We start from the raw sequence: 18,185 nt of genomic DNA, 5'->3' as shown, positions 1-18,185 counted from the left end.
AACCCAAACAGGACAGCTTGTCAACTGCGATCTGATGAGTGGATGCTCATCACTGATTTAAACATACATAAAAAATTCATGCAGTTTACTGTTGCATGTAAACAGTTAAATCATGTAAGACGTGCATGACATTGAGGAACCTCCAAAAGGCCTGTATGTTAGCATATAATAAAACTAGATTCAAAACGCTGTAGTGTAAGTGACCAAACCTTAAGAAAACTGGAAAATAAAGTCAAAAGCTTGCCACCTAACAATGTCTTAGAAGCCTGCAGAATGTCTACTATTTTTGTTTATTTGCTTGTGTACATTATTCTTTTTTTTCTTCTTGCATGGTTTTATTTTTGCTGCACATGCTTTCAGCAATTCAACAACAACACACACACATTAGCACATAATACCAGCCAACCCAAGAAGAAATAGTCAAATGGTTAGTTATAAAACTTTACAGTAGGGGTTGGTTGTCAAAACAGAAAATATCAACTTTTGTCTCCCCCATGCACTGACCTGAATGTCCGCACATATTCTGCCACTTGTTCTGCGGAGGTCATAAAATTGACATGATCCACGATTTTCCTGAAACATAGTAAGTAGAGAATCTAAGAAAAAAATGACCTAAAACATCTTTGATAATGAATTTGTCCAATACTTGCCAATTAGAAGACAAATCACACTTCAGTCATCTTCCACACAACTATCAATCACACTTCAGTCATCTTCCACACAACTATCAATCACGCTTCAGTGATCTTCCACACAACTATCAATCACACTTCAGTCATCTTCCACACAACTATCAATCACACTTCAGTCATCTTCCACACAACTATCAATCACGCTTCAGTGATCTTCCACACAACTATCAATCACACTTCAGTCATCTTCCACACAACTATCAATCACACTTCAGTCATCTTCCACACAACTATCAATCACACTTCAGTCATCTTCCACACAACTATCAATCACACTTCAGTCATCTTCCACACAACTATCAGTCACACCAGTCATCTTCCACACAACTATCAATCACACTTCAGTCATCTTCCACACAACTATCAATCACACTTCAGTCATCTTCCACATAACTATCAATCACACTTCAGTCATCTTCCACACAACTATCAATCATACTTCACAATCTTCCACAAAAACTAAAACTGTTGTAGCTTTACCTGCTGAACATGAAAACAAACTTTTTGATGATTAAGGCTACCTGTCGATAATGAAGCTTCACCTGTTTATCATGAAAGCTGACCTGTTGATGAAAAAGGTTCATCTGTTTATGATGAATGTTTACCTGTTGATGATGAAAGTTCACCTGTTGATAAATGTTCATGCGTTGGTGATGAAAGTTGATCTGTTGAACGTGCAAGACAAACTGTTGATGATAAAGGCTCACCTGCTGATGATGAAGGTCCACCTGCTGATGATGATGACGGTTTACTTATTGATCATGGTGCCAAAGGTGGCCCTGATGAGGCACTGGAGGATGGTGACAATGGTTAATGTGATGATGATGAAGTTTTTACCTACAGATCATGATGAAGGTTCACCTGTTCATGATGACGGTTTACCTGCTGATCATGATGATGGCTTACCTGTTGATCCTGTCACCAAAGGTGACCTTGATGAGATGCTGGAGAATGGCGAAGGTTCATCTGTTGATGATGGTTTTACCTATTGATCATGAAAACCGACATGTTGATGATGACGGTTCACCTGCTGATGATAAAATTTGCCCTGTTGGTAATGGCGGTTTGCCTGTTGATCATGATACGAAGGTTCACCTGCTGATGATGAGGGTTTACCTGTTGATCATGTCACCAAAGGTGGCCTTGATGAGGCGGCGGAGGATGGCGACGATGCGGCGGCGGGGCCACTGGTTCTTGTGGCGCAGGTCAAACACCTCGTCCAGCAGCAGCAGCATGATGCGTAGCGGTATGTTGTCCACGCCCTGCAGGTCACACCTCAGCTTCATAGCAATTGTTATTGTGATGTGATTGTGTGGTGTGGTGTGTTGTGTGATGTGGTTTGCTCAGCTTCATAGCAATTGTTATTGTGGTGTGGTGTGGTGTGGTGTGGTGTCCACATCCTGCATCTCACACCTCATCTTCATAGCAACTGTTACTATGATGTGTTGGTGTGGTGTGGAGTGATGTGTTGGTGTGGTGTGGTGTGATGTGTTGGTGTGGTGTGGAGTGATGTGATGGTGTGGTGTGGTGTGATGTGTTGGTGTGGTGTGGAGTGATGTGATGGTGTGGCATGGTGTGATGTGTTGGTGTGGTGTGGAGTGATGTGTTGGTGTGGTGTGATGTGTTGGTGTGGTGTGGAGTGATGTGATGGTGTGGTGTGGTGTGATGTGATGGTGTGGCATGGTGTGGTGTGATGTGTTGGTGTGGTGTGGTGTGGTGTGATGTGTTGGTGTGGTGTGGTGTGATGTGTTGGTGTGGTGTGGAGTGATGTGATGGTGTGGCATGGTGTGATGTGTTGGTGTGGTGTGGAGTGATGTGTTGGTGTGGTGTGATGTGATGGTGTGGTGTGGTGTGGTGTGATGTGTTGATGTGGTGTGGTGTGATGTGTTGGTGTGGTGTGGAGTGATGCAGTGTCCACACCCTGCATGTCAGCCCTCAGCTTCATGGGCCTCGTTATTGTGATGTGTTGGTGTGTTGTGGTGTGTTGGTGTGGTGTGGTGTGGTGTGTTGTGGTGTAGCGTGCTGTGGTGTGTTGTGGTGTGGTCTGGTGCTGTGTTGTCCACGCCCTGCATGTCAGCATCATAGGCCTTGTTTTTGTGGTGTGCTGTTCTGTGTCGTGTTGTTGTGTTGTGTTGTGTTGTGGTGTCTTGTCATTACAATCTTCATCTTCATAGCCCTCGTTATTGTGTTGTGCTGTGCTGTGTTGTGTTGTGTCGTGTTGTTGTGTTGTATTATTTCATCTCTACATCTTCATCATTATAACCTTCGTTTTTGTGTTGTGTTGTACTGTGTGATATTACTTTAACATTGCAATCTTCATTTTCACAACCATCATTATTGTATTGTATTGTGTTGTGTCATCATTATAATCTTCATGATCATGACCATCATTATTGTATTGCACTGTGTTGTGTTGTATATCACCACTACAATCTTCATCATCACAACCATCATTTTTTTCCCTTGCAAAGAAAGTTGTATTCTTTTCAATCCATCCTGCACAATTCACATGCAGCACATAATGAACCAATGACACCTGACATTCAATGAAGTCATCATCACTGATAATAACATTAGGTAATGACTGTGGTGCACATATGTGTTAACATTACCAATTCATTATTTTGCTCAGTCAAATCAATATCACCACTTACAAAAGAGTGCACAAAGAGTCAAATGGAGTCTCACGTCGGACCGACGGATGAGTAGGCAGGCAAGCTTATCTGTCGGTGTGTGTCCTCATATGGGAGAAGAGGCCGATTCTGGATGCGCAGCACTTCCCACGGGTGTTGCAAGGGAAAATGTCTCCTAGAGTGCACAAAGAGTGCTGACTGCACTTGAAACTGTTGCCACACTGATCTCATCTCACCAAGGTTCAGCAGTCACACAAACAACCTCTAAGGATCCTGCGATTCTTCTGGCCCAGTGCCATCTCTGGTCAACAACTACCCGCCCAGAGCAATCCACACAACATGGAGACCATGAGAAGGCGGTGGAAATGGGCTGGACAAGTCAAGCGAAGATAGCGAGGTCCTGTCACCTGAACAGCCCTTCAATGGACACCAGAAGGCAGACAGACACAAGACAGAAAGTCAAAAGAACAGCTGGCACAGAACAGATGAAGGAGAACCCAAGACCTTAAAGCACGCCTGGGGTACCATTCAGAGACTGACCCAAAATAGACAAGAGTGGTGGTTCTTTGTTGCTGCTCTACATGCCAGACTACATAACAGTAAGTAAGTAAGTTTGAATTGTGGAGTGTTGGCCTAGAGGTAATGTGTCCGCCTATGAAGCGAGAGAATCTGAGCGTACTGGTTCGAATCACAGCTCAGCCGCCGATATATTCTCCCCTCCATTAGACCTTGAGTGGTGGTCTGGATGCTAGTCATTTGGATAAAACAATAAACTGTGGTCCTGTGTGCAGCATGCACTTAGCGCATGTAAAAGAACCCACTACAACAAAAGGGTTGTTCCTGGCATAATTCTGCAGAAAAACCCACTTCGATAGGAAAAAACAAATGAAAAAAAATGCATGCAGGAAAAAAAAAGAAAAAAAAAAAGGGTGGCACTCTCAATGTTGCAACGCACTCTCCCTGGGGGAGAGCAGCCCGAATTTCACACAGAAAAATCTGTTGTGATAAAATAAGAGAAACAGAAATAGATGTAAGTAAGAAAATCAGCAGTGAAGGGGTTAAGACTCAAAATGTCTCTCTGCTTACCTCTGGGTCCAGCCCAGCGCCAACTTTGCTTGCCAGTCCATCGTTCTCCCCTTCCTCCCCGCTCTGCAACAGTCCACACGATTCATCACTACCTGCTTTGTCTTTTTGTTGCTAGTAAGTAGTGTGTGTATATATATATATATAAAAGGTAGTCAGTCGTGTCCAACAATGACCATCATAACAGCAGAGGAGGCAACTGCTGTCCCGACTATTGGAGCTTGAATTTGATGATAATGAAGAGTGTCTTGCTCAAGTTATATCCCCACACTCAGCCCCAAAGGGCTTCAAGACAGTCAGTATTGGGATGGCTCCCAAAGGCCAACTAGCCCCCAAGGCTGCAGCATTAGGAGCCAGTGCAATCGTGCCTTCCAGTCTGAGAGTCAATGTCCTTCACACAGCATACCATGTGACGTCTATCTGTCACTTTGCTCCAAAATAAATTGTTTCAAGTGTCAGCGATTCACAAACTAACCACAAACAAGCAAAAAGGCACCCATGTAAATACACACCCAGATAGTCATACATATTCACATGTAAAATACCCTCCACCTCCCCCCAACATTCCACTTGAAACTCAAGACAACCATCATCTGCAAACAGTGTCTCTGCTAGCTGGTACAAGCACTGAGGCTCCACACAGCAAAAATTAAAAGCCAGTGACCCCCAACCCCGCCCCCTCCTTTTTTGTTTTGTTTTCTGTCCCGCCTCAGACAGTTTATTTGCATGAAATGAAAGTGCATATACACAATATAATGGTAAAAGCAGACAACATGTGAGACATACCAGCAGTCACTTGTGAAGTATAAGAGCAAATAATAACAATAATAATGATAATAACAAAGATAATCACAATAATAACAACCACCACCATAATAACAATAATTCTAATAATGACAATAACAGTAATACTAATAATGATACTGCTACTATTACTAGTACTACTAGTAATCATAATAATGATCATAAAAAATAATGATCATAATAATAATCAAAATAATAACAATAGTGACAGTAAAAAGAAGACGACAAAGTAAAAATGCACACGTTTTCTCACATAACACAATGACAATACAGGAGAAACAACCAAACCAGCACCAAAACAGAGGCGCTAACACCACCACCACCACCACCCAAACAGGATCCACTGACCGCCTTGCCACTGAACACCTTGCCCAGGCCGTCCGGCACACTCTTCACAGCCTGACCCACGTTCTTGGAGGCGTTACGCAGAGGGTTCACAATGGTGTCCATCTGCATGCACACACCAATCTTAATAATGGCATCATTAATAATCAATAATTCCATTCATGTACATTGACAATAAATAACTTGCTACCCCAGGTCTGCTTCAGGGTCTTAGCTGTTTTTTGTTTTTTTCATGTAGTATAAGCTTTTCCATGCTCAGTTGCTCTGTACAATGTAAACATTGACCTGTAAAATGTGTATTTAAATATTAAAATGTTATGCACAACCCTGCATAGACATACTATCAAAAACTCAAACACTGTGCGCATACACATACCCCCCCCCCCCCCAAAAAGCAGTTAGATACAAATCATCACTACACTATTGTAGACATTACAAGAACAAATAATATGAGAAAGAAGTAAGGTAGAGATGATAGAAAGAAAATGGAAAAGAGTGTGATAGAAAAGAGAAAGCGTGTAGCACATAATTTCATGGTGAGGATACTGTGTGTATACTGAAAGGGCTTCCTGCTTCCCTTAAAAACAGCAACAAATAAACAAACAACAACGGGGTCACAGATAAAAAGACAGGGATCAGGTACAGGTACAGACAGTTACACAGAGAGCATGAAATGAAATACAAGAGCAAATATTACAAAATTAACAAAATACATTAAAAATGAAGAGACACAGCAGCACATGGGCTGACCTCAATTAACAGAACACATAACATACCACAATGATACAGACAGGAACAGAGTGGTTGACCTCAATCAAGAGAATACATGATCATATACTACAATGAAAGAGACAGGAACAGAGTGGTTGACCTCAATCAACAGAATACATGATCATATACTACAATGAAAGAGACAGGAACAGAGTGGTTGACCTCAATCAACAGAATACATGATCATATACTACAATGAAATAGACAGGAACAGAGTGATTGACATTAATTGACAGAATACATTAACTCTCTCCGGACGAAGGAATGCTCATGCATTTCTACATAAAACATATTCGGATTGGACGACGGAATGGAATAGCATTTTCCAAAAGTAAAAACCCATCACACGCTGTACACGTGATTTGGTGATTAACCAAGCAGAGTGTGCTATTCTGGGTCACTCCACAGCTGAATGGTATGATTGACCAGCCTGTCATGTGTGGCCTGTGTCGCACACATGCTGACAAAGTCACTGACCGGTCGCCTGCTCGGGAGCCAGCCTGCTAGCAAATGGCGTCTGAAGCGGGTTCTCAAAATGTTGCGGAGCAAACAAAGGCAGTGACGGCAATGTTTTAGTGTTGCTGAAGTACTTGAAATGCTACAAACTGAAGGGTTGGACATCGAAAAGGTGGATGATGACGAAGAAGAAAATGAATTAATTGCAGAAAGCGAGCATGGTGATTCAAGGTTAAAATTTGATGTAATAGCCCAGCATGAAATAAATCAGGTCTGAAAGTTTCATTTTCTTACTCTGTATTTTGTATTAAAATTTTTTTTTTTCCAAACCCTTACAAATGGCCCATCTGTGGGGAAAAGCAAGGGAGAAAACTTGCCATCCCGAGTGAGTGAAACTATACAACAATGAAAGAGACAGAGCAGCACATAGGTTGATCTTAATGCACAGAATACATAATAACATACAACAATGAAAGAGGCAATAGCACAGCGTGACCTTAATAAACGGATTACATTATACTACAATGAAAGAGGCAATAGCAGAGCGTGACCTTAATAAACGGATTACATTATACTACAATGAAAGAGGCAATAGCACAGCGTGACCTTAATAAACGGATTACATTATACTACAATGAAAGAGACACAAGGAGCAAAGGGGCTGACCTTATTAACAGACAGGATTGTCATATACTACCATGAAAGAGACAAGAGCAGAGTGGCTGACCTTAAAGAATACATTACACTGCAATAAAAGAGACAGAGGAACACATGGGGTAGCCCTAAATCAACAGAATACATTATTTAAAAAAAATGGTAGAAATATACTAAAAGAAAATGATGAGAATAGTGACTGACCTTCCTGGAGAACTCTGACTTGTGTTTCTCCCAGAGGCCCGGAGCCAGGAACTGGGCCATCAGCTCTTCCAGACCAGGCACCTTCTGCCACAGCTCTGGCTTCAGCAGGGCCTGCACACACAGGGACACACACCTGTCACTGTGCTCACCTTCTTGTTAGTCTGTTAAAGGTCTTACAGCCTTTTACAGCCAACAGGGAAGTGAATTCATTGTCACTATATCTGGGGCACAGCACTGAAAGACGAGGCCCAATCCTCTCCTAAAGCCATTTTAACCTTCTACCCATCGATTTCAGGTACCATTTCACACCTGGATGGAGTAAGGAAAATCACAGTCAAGTGCCATTCCCAAGGACACAACATGCAGAAACAGGCCTGGAACCCTGGTCACTGGTGGACATTGGATCAGAAGTCCAACACATAACCATGGCACCCGCTGTACTGTGTACACCACCACGCTGTAACGTTTCACAGCATCACCGCTTTGAACCATCATATTCTATTCTATTATTTTTTATACTTATACTGCTTCTGTTTACGGTAAGAGATAAATCTCTAAGCACTTTACAAAAAATCATTTGCTGCACAACAGGCTGCCTACCTGAGCAGAGCTGACTGAAAGCTGCCCTTAGGCATTCATCATTTGTTTCCTGTGTCATTCAGTCAGGTTTCAATCATTCACACACATACACAAGTACGTTAGAGATCTCCGTACCCTTAGGTAATGGTTCAGAGCTCTCTACTGCTTCTGATTCCCGTCAGGATTTAATGAAGCATGCACATACACAAGTACATCATATCTCCGTACCCTCAGGTAATGATCCAGAGCTCTCCGTCGCTTCTCCAGGAAGTCCTTGCTCATGTTTTTCAGCATGGTTTTCCCCGGCAACGTTGGTCCCTGCAGGTCCGGGAACTGAAAAAAAAAAACCACATCAAAGAAGCAGTGTCATCTAGTAAGTTTAAAAACAACAACCAAAAAAACAACAAAAAAACCATGTCACAACACCAAACAGTTAAGATAAACAGGATGAGAAGAAGATCTTGGACATAGAACTGTCATGATATAATTACATCTTTAGGATGTGACGGGTGCCTTCTAAGCTGGACATTTATAAAATGATAATGAAGATGATCATTAACAAAATGAACTAACAATGAATGGAGTTATACAATAGTAATAAGGAAGAACATGTGGAAACAAGATAAATCAATGCACAGAGAGAGGAGAGAGAGAGAGAGAGAGAGAGAGAGAGAGGGGCTTGGGCACATAATCACTAGAACAGGGATAATGACATCAATAACAGTAGTGCAGGTGTTGTGGCTGAATGATTATAACACAGCCCAAAACTCCTGAGTTCGATCCCCAGTTTAGGATCTCGGAACACATGGTGGGTGAAGGGTGGAGAGTTTTCCCTATCTCCCAGGTCAACAGGCCATTATTCTTTATCTGTGCAACAAATGTGTGCTGGACAGAGGACCTCAGTTTATCGTCTCAACTGAATGACAAGACTCTCAGTTTCATTTTTCACTCAAACTCGGGGGAAAAAAGGGCGAGACCAGCATTCGAATCCATACCCTCAAGGACAGTATTGGAAGATATATGTAAAGACCACAACAGGTCCATCAATAGAAGCTGAAGCTGGTTGTATAGGGGAAGAAGAAGAGCTCACCTTCTCCGTGAGGATCATGTTGAGGTCATGGAAGTCGCTGTAGCGTCGATACACGTCCCAGATGTCCTCCTCTGCAAAGGGCACTTTCTTCTTCACTGTCACTGCAAACACTGCGTACGACTTGCCTGGCTTGTCAGGCTCCTTCACGATGCCTGGAAAATGTTTGTATCATCTTTATTTCTGGAGCAGCCTTCACGATGCCTGGAAAATGTATCATCTTTATTTCTGGAGCAGCCTTCATGATGCCTGGAAAATGTTTGTATCATCTTCATTTCTGGAGCACGTTTCACGCTGCCTGAAAAATGTTTGTATCATCTTTATTTCTGGAGCAGCCTTCACATGCCTGAAAAATGTTTGTATCATCCAGCCTTCATGCTGCCTGAAAAATGTTTGTATCATCTTTATTTCTGGGTCAGCCTTCATGCTGCCTGAAAAATGTTTGTATCATCTTTATTTCTGGGTCAGCCTTCACGCTGCCTGAAAAATGTTTGTATCATCTTTATTTCTGGGTCAGCCTTCACGCTGCCTGAAAAATGTTTGTATCATCTTTATTTCTGGGTCAGCCTTCACGCTGCCTGAAAAATGTATCATCTTTATTTCTGCAGCAGCCTTCACGCTGCCTGAAAAATGTATCATCTTTATTTCTGCAGCAGCCTTCACGCTGCCTGAAAAATGTTTGTATCATCTTTATTTCTGGAGCAGCCTTCACGCTGCCTGAAAAATGTTTGTATCATCTTTATTTCTGCTCAGCCTTCACGATGCCTGAAAAATGTTTGTATCATCTTTATTTCTGGTCAGCCTTCACGATGCCTGAAAATGTTTGTATCATCTTTATTTCTGGAGCAGCCTTCACAATGCCTGAAAAATGTTTGTATCATCTTTATTTCTGGAGCAGCCTTCACGCTGCCTGAAAAATGTTTGTATCATCTTTATTTCTGCTCAGCCTTCACGATGCCTGAAAAATGTTTGTATCATCTTTATTTCTGGTCAGCCTTCACGATGCCTGAAAATGTTTGTATCATCTTTATTTCTGGAGCAGCCTTCACATGCCTGAAAAATGTTTGTATCATCCAGCCTTCATGCTGCCTGAAAAATGTTTGTATCATCTTTATTTCTGGAACAGCCTTCACATGCCTGAAAAATGTTTGTATCATCTTTATTTCTGGTCAGCCTTCACATGCCTGAAAAATGTTTGTATCATCTTTATTTCTGGAGCATGTTTCACGCTGCCTGAAATATGTTTGTATCATCTTTATTTCTGGGTCAGCCTTCATGATGCCTGAAAAATGTTTGTATCGTCTTTATTTCCGGGTCAGCCTTCATGATGCCTGAAAAATGTTTGTATCATCTTTATTTCTGGGTCAGCCTTCACGATGCCTGAAAAATGTTTGTATCATCTTTATTTCTGGGTCAGCCTTCATGATGCCTGAAAAATGTTTGTATCATCTTTATTTCTGGGTCAGCCTTCACGCTGCCTGAAAAATGTTTGTATCATCTTTATTTCTGGGTCAGCCTTCACGCTGCCTGAAAAATGTATCATCTTTATTTCTGCAGCAGCCTTCACGCTGCCTGAAAAATGTTTGTATCATCTTTATTTCTGGAGCAGCCTTCACGCTGCCTGAAAAATGTTTGTATCATCTTTATTTCTGCTCAGCCTTCACGATGCCTGAAAAATGTTTGTATCATCTTTATTTCTGGTCAGCCTTCACGATGCCTGAAAATGTTTGTATCATCTTTATTTCTGGAGCAGCCTTCACAATGCCTGAAAAATGTTTGTATCATCTATATTTCTGGAGCAGCCTTCATGCTGCCTGAAAAATATTTGTATCATCTTTATTTCTGGAGCAGCCTTCACGATGCCTGAAAAATGTTTGTATCATCTTTATTTCTGAAGCAGCCTTCACGCTGCCTAAAAAATGTTTGTATCATCTATATTTCTGGAGCAGCCTTCACGATGCCTGAAAAATGTTTGTATCATCCAGCCTTCACGCTGCCTGAAAAATGTTGGTATCATCTTTATTTCTGGGTCAGCCTTTACGATGTCTGAAAAATGTTTGTATCATCTTTATTTCTGGGTCAGCCTTCACGCTGCCTGAAAAATGTTTGTGTCATCTTTATTTCTGGGTCAGCCTTCACGCTGCCTGAAAAATGTATCATCTTTATTTCTGGTCAGCCTTCATGATGCCTGAAAAATGTTTGTGTCATCTTTATTTCTGGAGCATCCTTCACGATGCCTGAAAAATGTTTGTATCATCTTTATTTCTGGAGCAGCCTTCACGATGCCTGAAAAATGTTTGTATCATCTTTATTTCTGGAGCAGCCTTCCAATGCCTGGAAAACATTTGTATCATTTTTATTTCTGGAACAGCCTTTTGTTTAACACTGGACACACTTCCACAGCCTCTTTCAAATCTTCCCTGAAGACCTATCTATCAAAGTAGTGCTAAGCAGTGTTGATATCTTCGTCCACCACAGTTCGAAACTGTCTTACTCATACTGTGTGTGTGCGTGTGCGTATGTGTATGTGAACAGCCTGACCTAAAAAGCTTTTTACCTAATTGTTACACTCCTCTTCAAGGTGCAAGACGGGTCAAATTTGAGGACATAAGTATTGCCTTTCATTCCATAAACTACAAGACAGCATTGGCTCTTAGTGCTGCAGCCTTGGGGGCCAGCTGGCCTTTGTGGACCATCCCTAAAACCAACTGACCTAAAACCCTCTTGGCTGAGAAAGTGAGGATATAACTTGGGCAAGACACTTTTCCACTTTTTATAAAATTCTAGACCAGACAGTTGGGACAGCAGTTACGTGTGCTGCTGCTCTGATGGTAAGAGTCAGACACGAATGACTATCATACAGTGACATAGTAACTGACTGGTTAGAGCGAAGGTGGCAGAATGGTTAAAACACTGATCTGCCTATACAGTGTCTGTGAAGGTATGGGTTTGAATCATAATCTTGCCCTTTCTCCCAAGTTTGACTGGAAAATCAACGCAAGCGTCTAGTCATTCAGATAAAACATTAAACAGAGGTCCCGTGCACAGCAGACACTTGGCACAATGACAAAAGAACCCTTGGCAAAAGAAGTGTTGTCCTCTGGCAAAATTCTGTAGAAGAAAATTTAGAGATCAACTCTTATAGATACACAAAAATATATATCCAAGCACTCAAGGCCTGACTAAGCTTGCTAGGCTATACTGTTCTCAGCATCTGCGTAGTGTAATATAGATTTGTCCGAACGCAGTGACGCCTCCCTGAGAGTCTGAAAAGTGATAGGGCAGCAGAGCCCCACCTGTCTGAGAGATGTGGGCGGTCATGTAGGCGTCCCCCGTGCCAAAGGATCCCCCCGAAGTGATGGAGGACTGCGAGTCCAGGGAGGTGGTGTCCCCTTCGTCCAGCACCACGCCCTCTGGGACCTCGTCCACCTGTACAACACACAGTGCACCATATGACGCACACTCAACACGCTGTGTGACTGATACACGCGCACACACACATTGTGAGACTGATATACACACACAACACATTGTGTGACTGATACTCACACACAACACATTGCGAGACTTGATACACACACATATAACACACTGTGTGACTGATACACACACATGTAACTCACTGTGACTGGTACACACACACACACACACACACAACTGAACTCAATGTGTGACTGATATACACACACACACACACAACATATTGTGTGACTGATACACACACACACACACACAACACACACACACATAAACACATCCAGTGACACTACACAGGTCACTGCACACATAAGTAACACACTGTGTGACTGATACACACACACACTCACATCATACCTTGTCACACACACACACACACACCACATCCAGTGACACTCACTCTCTCTCTCTCACACACAATAGAATCTGAAATAGAAATAGAGGGGGAAATGTGTTAGTCTGCATGTATGTGTGAGCATGCACACGCCGTGTGCGTGCGTGTGTGTGTGTGTGTGTGTGTGTGTGCATGTGTGTGTGTGTGTGTGTGTGTGTGTGTTCTGAAAACAGGACATTCCTTCCCATTCTGTGCTTCACTGCCATGTTGTGCTTCCAGCCACCTCCAGGTGTTCTCAGTTATAATACATGTGTGATGAGTTCATATGAAAATAATGGGTACACAGAGTGGGGTGTGTGTGTGTGGGGGGGGGGGGAACAAGAGTGTGATAAGGGGGGAAAAATAGAGAGAGGGACAGACAGAGACAGGGAGAAAGAGAGAGACAGACACAGAGAGAGAGAGAGAGAGAGGAGGGAGGAAAGAGTGAAGAGAGAGAATGAACAATGAAACACAGAGATATTGAGAAAGAAACAGTGAGTAACTCTAAAACTACAAAGGAAAAACAGAAATTACTGAAATATACATTGCAGAAAACGAAACCTGTGGACAGTGATGAAGACAGACAAACAAACTTGCAGACAGATAGACAGAGAGAGACAGACACACAGACATACAAAGTCATTTACTTGCATCTTTTCTGTTCAAGAGATCATAAAAGAAGTACAATGGAGAGAGCTGCTACTAAGACCATGGTCCTATCTGACTTTATTTGCCTGGATCCCACTGGATTCAGGCCAGAAACATCCCTTCACTACATGACTGGCTAACTTTATTTGCCTGTACACTCCACTGGATTGTGTCATTCAGACCAGAAACGTCCCTTCACTACATGATGAGCTAACTTTATTTGCCTGTACACTCCACTGGATTGTGTCATTCAGACCAGAAACGTCCCTTCACTACATGATGATCTAACTTTATTTGCCTGTACACTCCACTGGATTGTGTCATTCAGACCAGTAACGTCCCTTCACTACATGACTGGCTAACTTTATTTGCCTGTACACTCCACTGGATTGTGTCATTCAGACCAGAAACGTCCCTTCACTACATGACTGGCTAACTTTATTTGCCTGTACACTCCACTGGATTCTGTCATTCAGACCAGTAACGTCCCTTCACTACATGACTGGCTAACTTTATTTGCCTGTACACTCCACTGGATTGTGTCATTCAGACCAGAAACGTCCCTTCACTACATGACTGGCTAACTTTATTTGCCTGTACACTCCACTGGATTGTGTCATTCAGACCAGTAACGTCCCTTCACTACATGATGATCTAACTTTATTTGCCTGTACACTCCACTGGATTGTGTCATTCAGACCAGAAACGTCCCTTCACTACATGATGAGCTAATTTTATTTGCCTGTACACTCCACTGGATTTTGTCATTCAGACCAGAAATGTCCTTCACTACATGACTGGCTAACTTTGCCTGTACACCCCACTGGATTCAGGCCAGAAATGTACTTTCACCACATGACTAGCTAACTTTATTTGCCTGTACACTCCACTGGATTCAGCCATTCAGGCCAGAAACGTCCCTTCACTACATGTCTGGCTAAATTTATTTGCAGGTATACTGTGTGTGAAGTTTACAAATCCAAGGCTTCTAGAATATAACTGGGAAACATAGTCACTGAAATTGCTGATTCATGACAATGGCACTGTACTGTGACTTGTACTAAAGCTGTTTACACTTACTGTTGTACACTTACTCAAGTTACTGATATGTGTGCACTTTACAGTATATATAGGTCTGGCAGTGTATATGTTATCAATAAAGAGAACAATTTCTCACTACTGAAACAGGACTTGTTCACTCAGGATAAAATATGTAACAGAAAAACACACAACAAAAAAAGAAAAAAAACAACAAAACAACTGCTCTTGACATAAACTGGTTAGTACATTGTCTAAAATGATGCATGTCAGGCACTATTCTCAGGAAGAGAAAAAACCATGAAAGAAGTGAATGGCTTGTAGACAAATGATTCTCTAACAGCTAAGGAATCAGTGAATACAATGGCATATGCATACATCAGGCTGGTGTGATAATGTGGCAAGTGTGAAGCGTGGCAAAATCAGAAACTGAATAATTACGGAAGACTTTAAACCGCATGAAAACTCTGATTTTTTCAAAAGACACACTTTGCCCAAAGCACACCATTGTGCCAAGAAAATGTGACAATAAATCGAATAACGTAAGCAATCTAAATAACAACCAATCTTTATCAAGCCTTTCTTCAATCAAAACCAAAGGTGGTGTTTTTTTGTTTTTTTTTAAATTATGTATCTTTTAAATCTTTTATTATTATTATTATTATTATTTTTACCACAATAGCACACCGAAACATGCATCTGCATTACAGTTTATTAACATTCCTGACAAATGACTTTAGACTGAAAAACAAAACAAAACAACATGTATAAAGAAGTGTTTCAGCTCGCCTACAAAACAAAAATAGCATAACATATCTTACACACACACACACACACACACACACACACACACACAAACAGAGAAAGAGAGAAAAGTAAAGGTAAGCATTGCTACAATCCAAATCAACATATCTCAGAATCATATTTTCATTTTGGAAATTGCAAGCTACCAAGTCACCTCAAGTAGATAAAACAAAAATACCATTACTTTGATAAAACAACATACTTTAATCTTTATCTTAGGTATTGCATTGCTAGTTGCAAAATCATCTTTTTTTTATATATACAAAGTCCAACTTTGATCAAATATGACTATATTGTGAACAATAATAAAATAACATGAATAGATGTCAAAGCACATTTAGTTGCAAATTACAGACAATAACAATCAGCAGCTGGATACTGAATGGTCAGTATAGTACAGACATATGGAAAAAGTATACATGTTTTACACTGTGCACTGGGTGGATGCAAAGAGGATTAAGATACAAGATATATTAATACTTTATCATTTATAAAAGAGAAACCATAAAAGAAGACACAAGATACAAAACTACCTATTATCTCTAAAAGAGAAATTGTAAAAGATAATGAAGATATAAAATACAAATATACTTTATCATATCATAATGAGAAACAGTTGACACATTTGCTGACACCAATCAAGACAACAGAACAACACACACGTGTCAGAAAGGAACCCAGACACCACACTACACTGAAGGAAAAAAAAAAAGAGAAAAAAAAAGGAAAAGAAAAGAAATCAAAACATTTACTCATCAAAGCCACAGTCTTCACAACTAGTCAAGAGAGAAAACCACCACCAAACACAAAGAAAATCCCCCCCCCCCCCCCTAAAAAAAAAGAAGAAAAAAAAAAAAAAAAAAAAAAAAAAAAAAAAAAAAAAAAAAAAAAAAAAAAATCTGATGGAAAAACACCCACCCACACAACAGCACACCAATGCACAATTAGATAGGAGCCAATTCAAAACAAAATACAACAAAGGGTTAGAAGCAATGAAGCAATTAAAACCGGGTTGCACAAAGTGATCTTTGCAGTGCTAAAGTTTGCTTGGAGACAAGAATGTTCCCGAGTATATGGAGTTTACCATGGAGTTAGGAACATTCTTAACGATAAGTGCTGCTAAGTTCGCTCATGCAACCCACCCCTGGGGAAAATGTTACTTCACTCAGACAAAACAAAGGAGATAAAAAGACAAAAAAAAAAAAAAAAAAAAAAAGAAAAAAAAAAGAAGAAGGTTGGTGCCACTGCTACACACACACACACACACTGGTGACTTGACAGAGAAGTGGGGACGAGTTACAGTCACTTACACTGGCAATTGACCCTGCACCTGAATCAGAGGCCGTGGACAGGTCTAAGCCCAGTGGGGGTGGAGACAACAAACAAAATGAAGAAACATGTATCAAAACGGCCGGAACACACATATATAACACATTATGTTATCATGCACAGTGGAAATCCTCCAGACCTTGGCACTCAGCGAGTATAAGCCCCCTCCAAACCTCCACCCTTCCCTGACAGATTACAGAACTAGATTCAGAGTGGTTAATTTTCTTGTTGTTGTTGTTATTATTATTATCATTATTATTGTTACTATTCTGATTATCATTATTATTTTGATTATCATCATCTATGTGAGGGAGTCCCAGAATTCGGGACATTCTGTTTTCTGTACTCCAAGGATGGTGAATGATGATGGGGGTGAGTGATGAAAATGCTAATGTAGAGGTCATTTTTTGGTTTGGGACTACTTGACAAGGCTGTATTCTCATGATACAGCCCAGTATTAACCAGGCCTGAGAGATACAGAGACACCTGCAGTGTTGGTCAGGAAATTTGAGCAACACTCCCAAAGATGCATCCATAAAGTGGTTGACCCTTGACTGTGTGGTCCCAATCTTCTAAACTAAGCCCAAAGCACACTCTCAACTCTGGGTTGAAGCTCGCCACAGGCAGAAGAAAAAACAAAAAAAATATCGCTGATGGGGATCGAACTTGTGTCTTCCCAGTCATCAGTCTGTTGCGCTGACCACTTCACCACGGCAGCTGGTGGGATGGCTTGTTCCGAGTTGATGACGGGGAGAGGGTGTGGGGGTGGGTGTTGGAGGGAACAAGGGATTATATTTCGCCTGGTTACAACAGAGGAAAGATTCTGCCTCATTGGATCCACTGTACATGAAACATACAACATCATCACATGCAGCAGATCCAGCACAAAACTTATAAACAGAACATAAAAAAGTTGTTGAGCAGATCCTGAAAAATCAGTTAACTTTATGCTGTGCTGTGCACGAGCATGCTTTTGTGTGTGTGTGTGTGTGTGTGTGTGTGTATGAGTATGAGTATGAGTGTGTATGTGTGTGTAACCAGGTAGGCTTCTTGTTATTTCTGCAAGAGGTGATATCTAACGTGTGTATGTGCAACGTTAAACCATCTTATCTGAAGCTTATCTTTTGTTGTACTGTTGTGTGTTTAATTCAAAAATAGAAACAAAAACATAAGACTGAAATCAGAATTTAAAAACAACAACAAAAAAA

General features: G+C 41.2%; 1 protein-coding gene across 1 annotated transcript in view; it reads right to left on the bottom strand.

The window, feature by feature from the left end:
- The window catches only part of LOC143294084 (sorting nexin-13-like), a 47,605-nt gene that overhangs the window by 2,952 nt on the left and 26,468 nt on the right, over positions 1 to 18,185 (bottom strand). Inside the window, exons 17-23 of the mRNA XM_076605507.1 lie at positions 9,312 to 9,463; positions 8,450 to 8,554; positions 7,643 to 7,753; positions 5,561 to 5,662; positions 4,412 to 4,474; positions 1,809 to 1,954; positions 505 to 573 (exon numbers count right to left, since the gene is read on the bottom strand). Of these exons, the coding sequence (XP_076461622.1) occupies positions 505 to 573; positions 1,809 to 1,954; positions 4,412 to 4,474; positions 5,561 to 5,662; positions 7,643 to 7,753; positions 8,450 to 8,554; positions 9,312 to 9,463 (748 nt within the window). The remainder of the gene's footprint in view (positions 1 to 504; positions 574 to 1,808; positions 1,955 to 4,411; positions 4,475 to 5,560; positions 5,663 to 7,642; positions 7,754 to 8,449; positions 8,555 to 9,311; positions 9,464 to 18,185) is intronic.

The sequence above is a fragment of the Babylonia areolata genome, chromosome 19, assembly GCF_041734735.1.
Source record: "Babylonia areolata isolate BAREFJ2019XMU chromosome 19, ASM4173473v1, whole genome shotgun sequence".
NCBI classification, from domain to species: domain Eukaryota; kingdom Metazoa; phylum Mollusca; class Gastropoda; order Neogastropoda; family Buccinidae; genus Babylonia; species Babylonia areolata.
The sequence above is the reverse complement of the archived record's forward strand: the minus strand, read 5'-3'. Positions and strand labels throughout refer to the sequence as shown.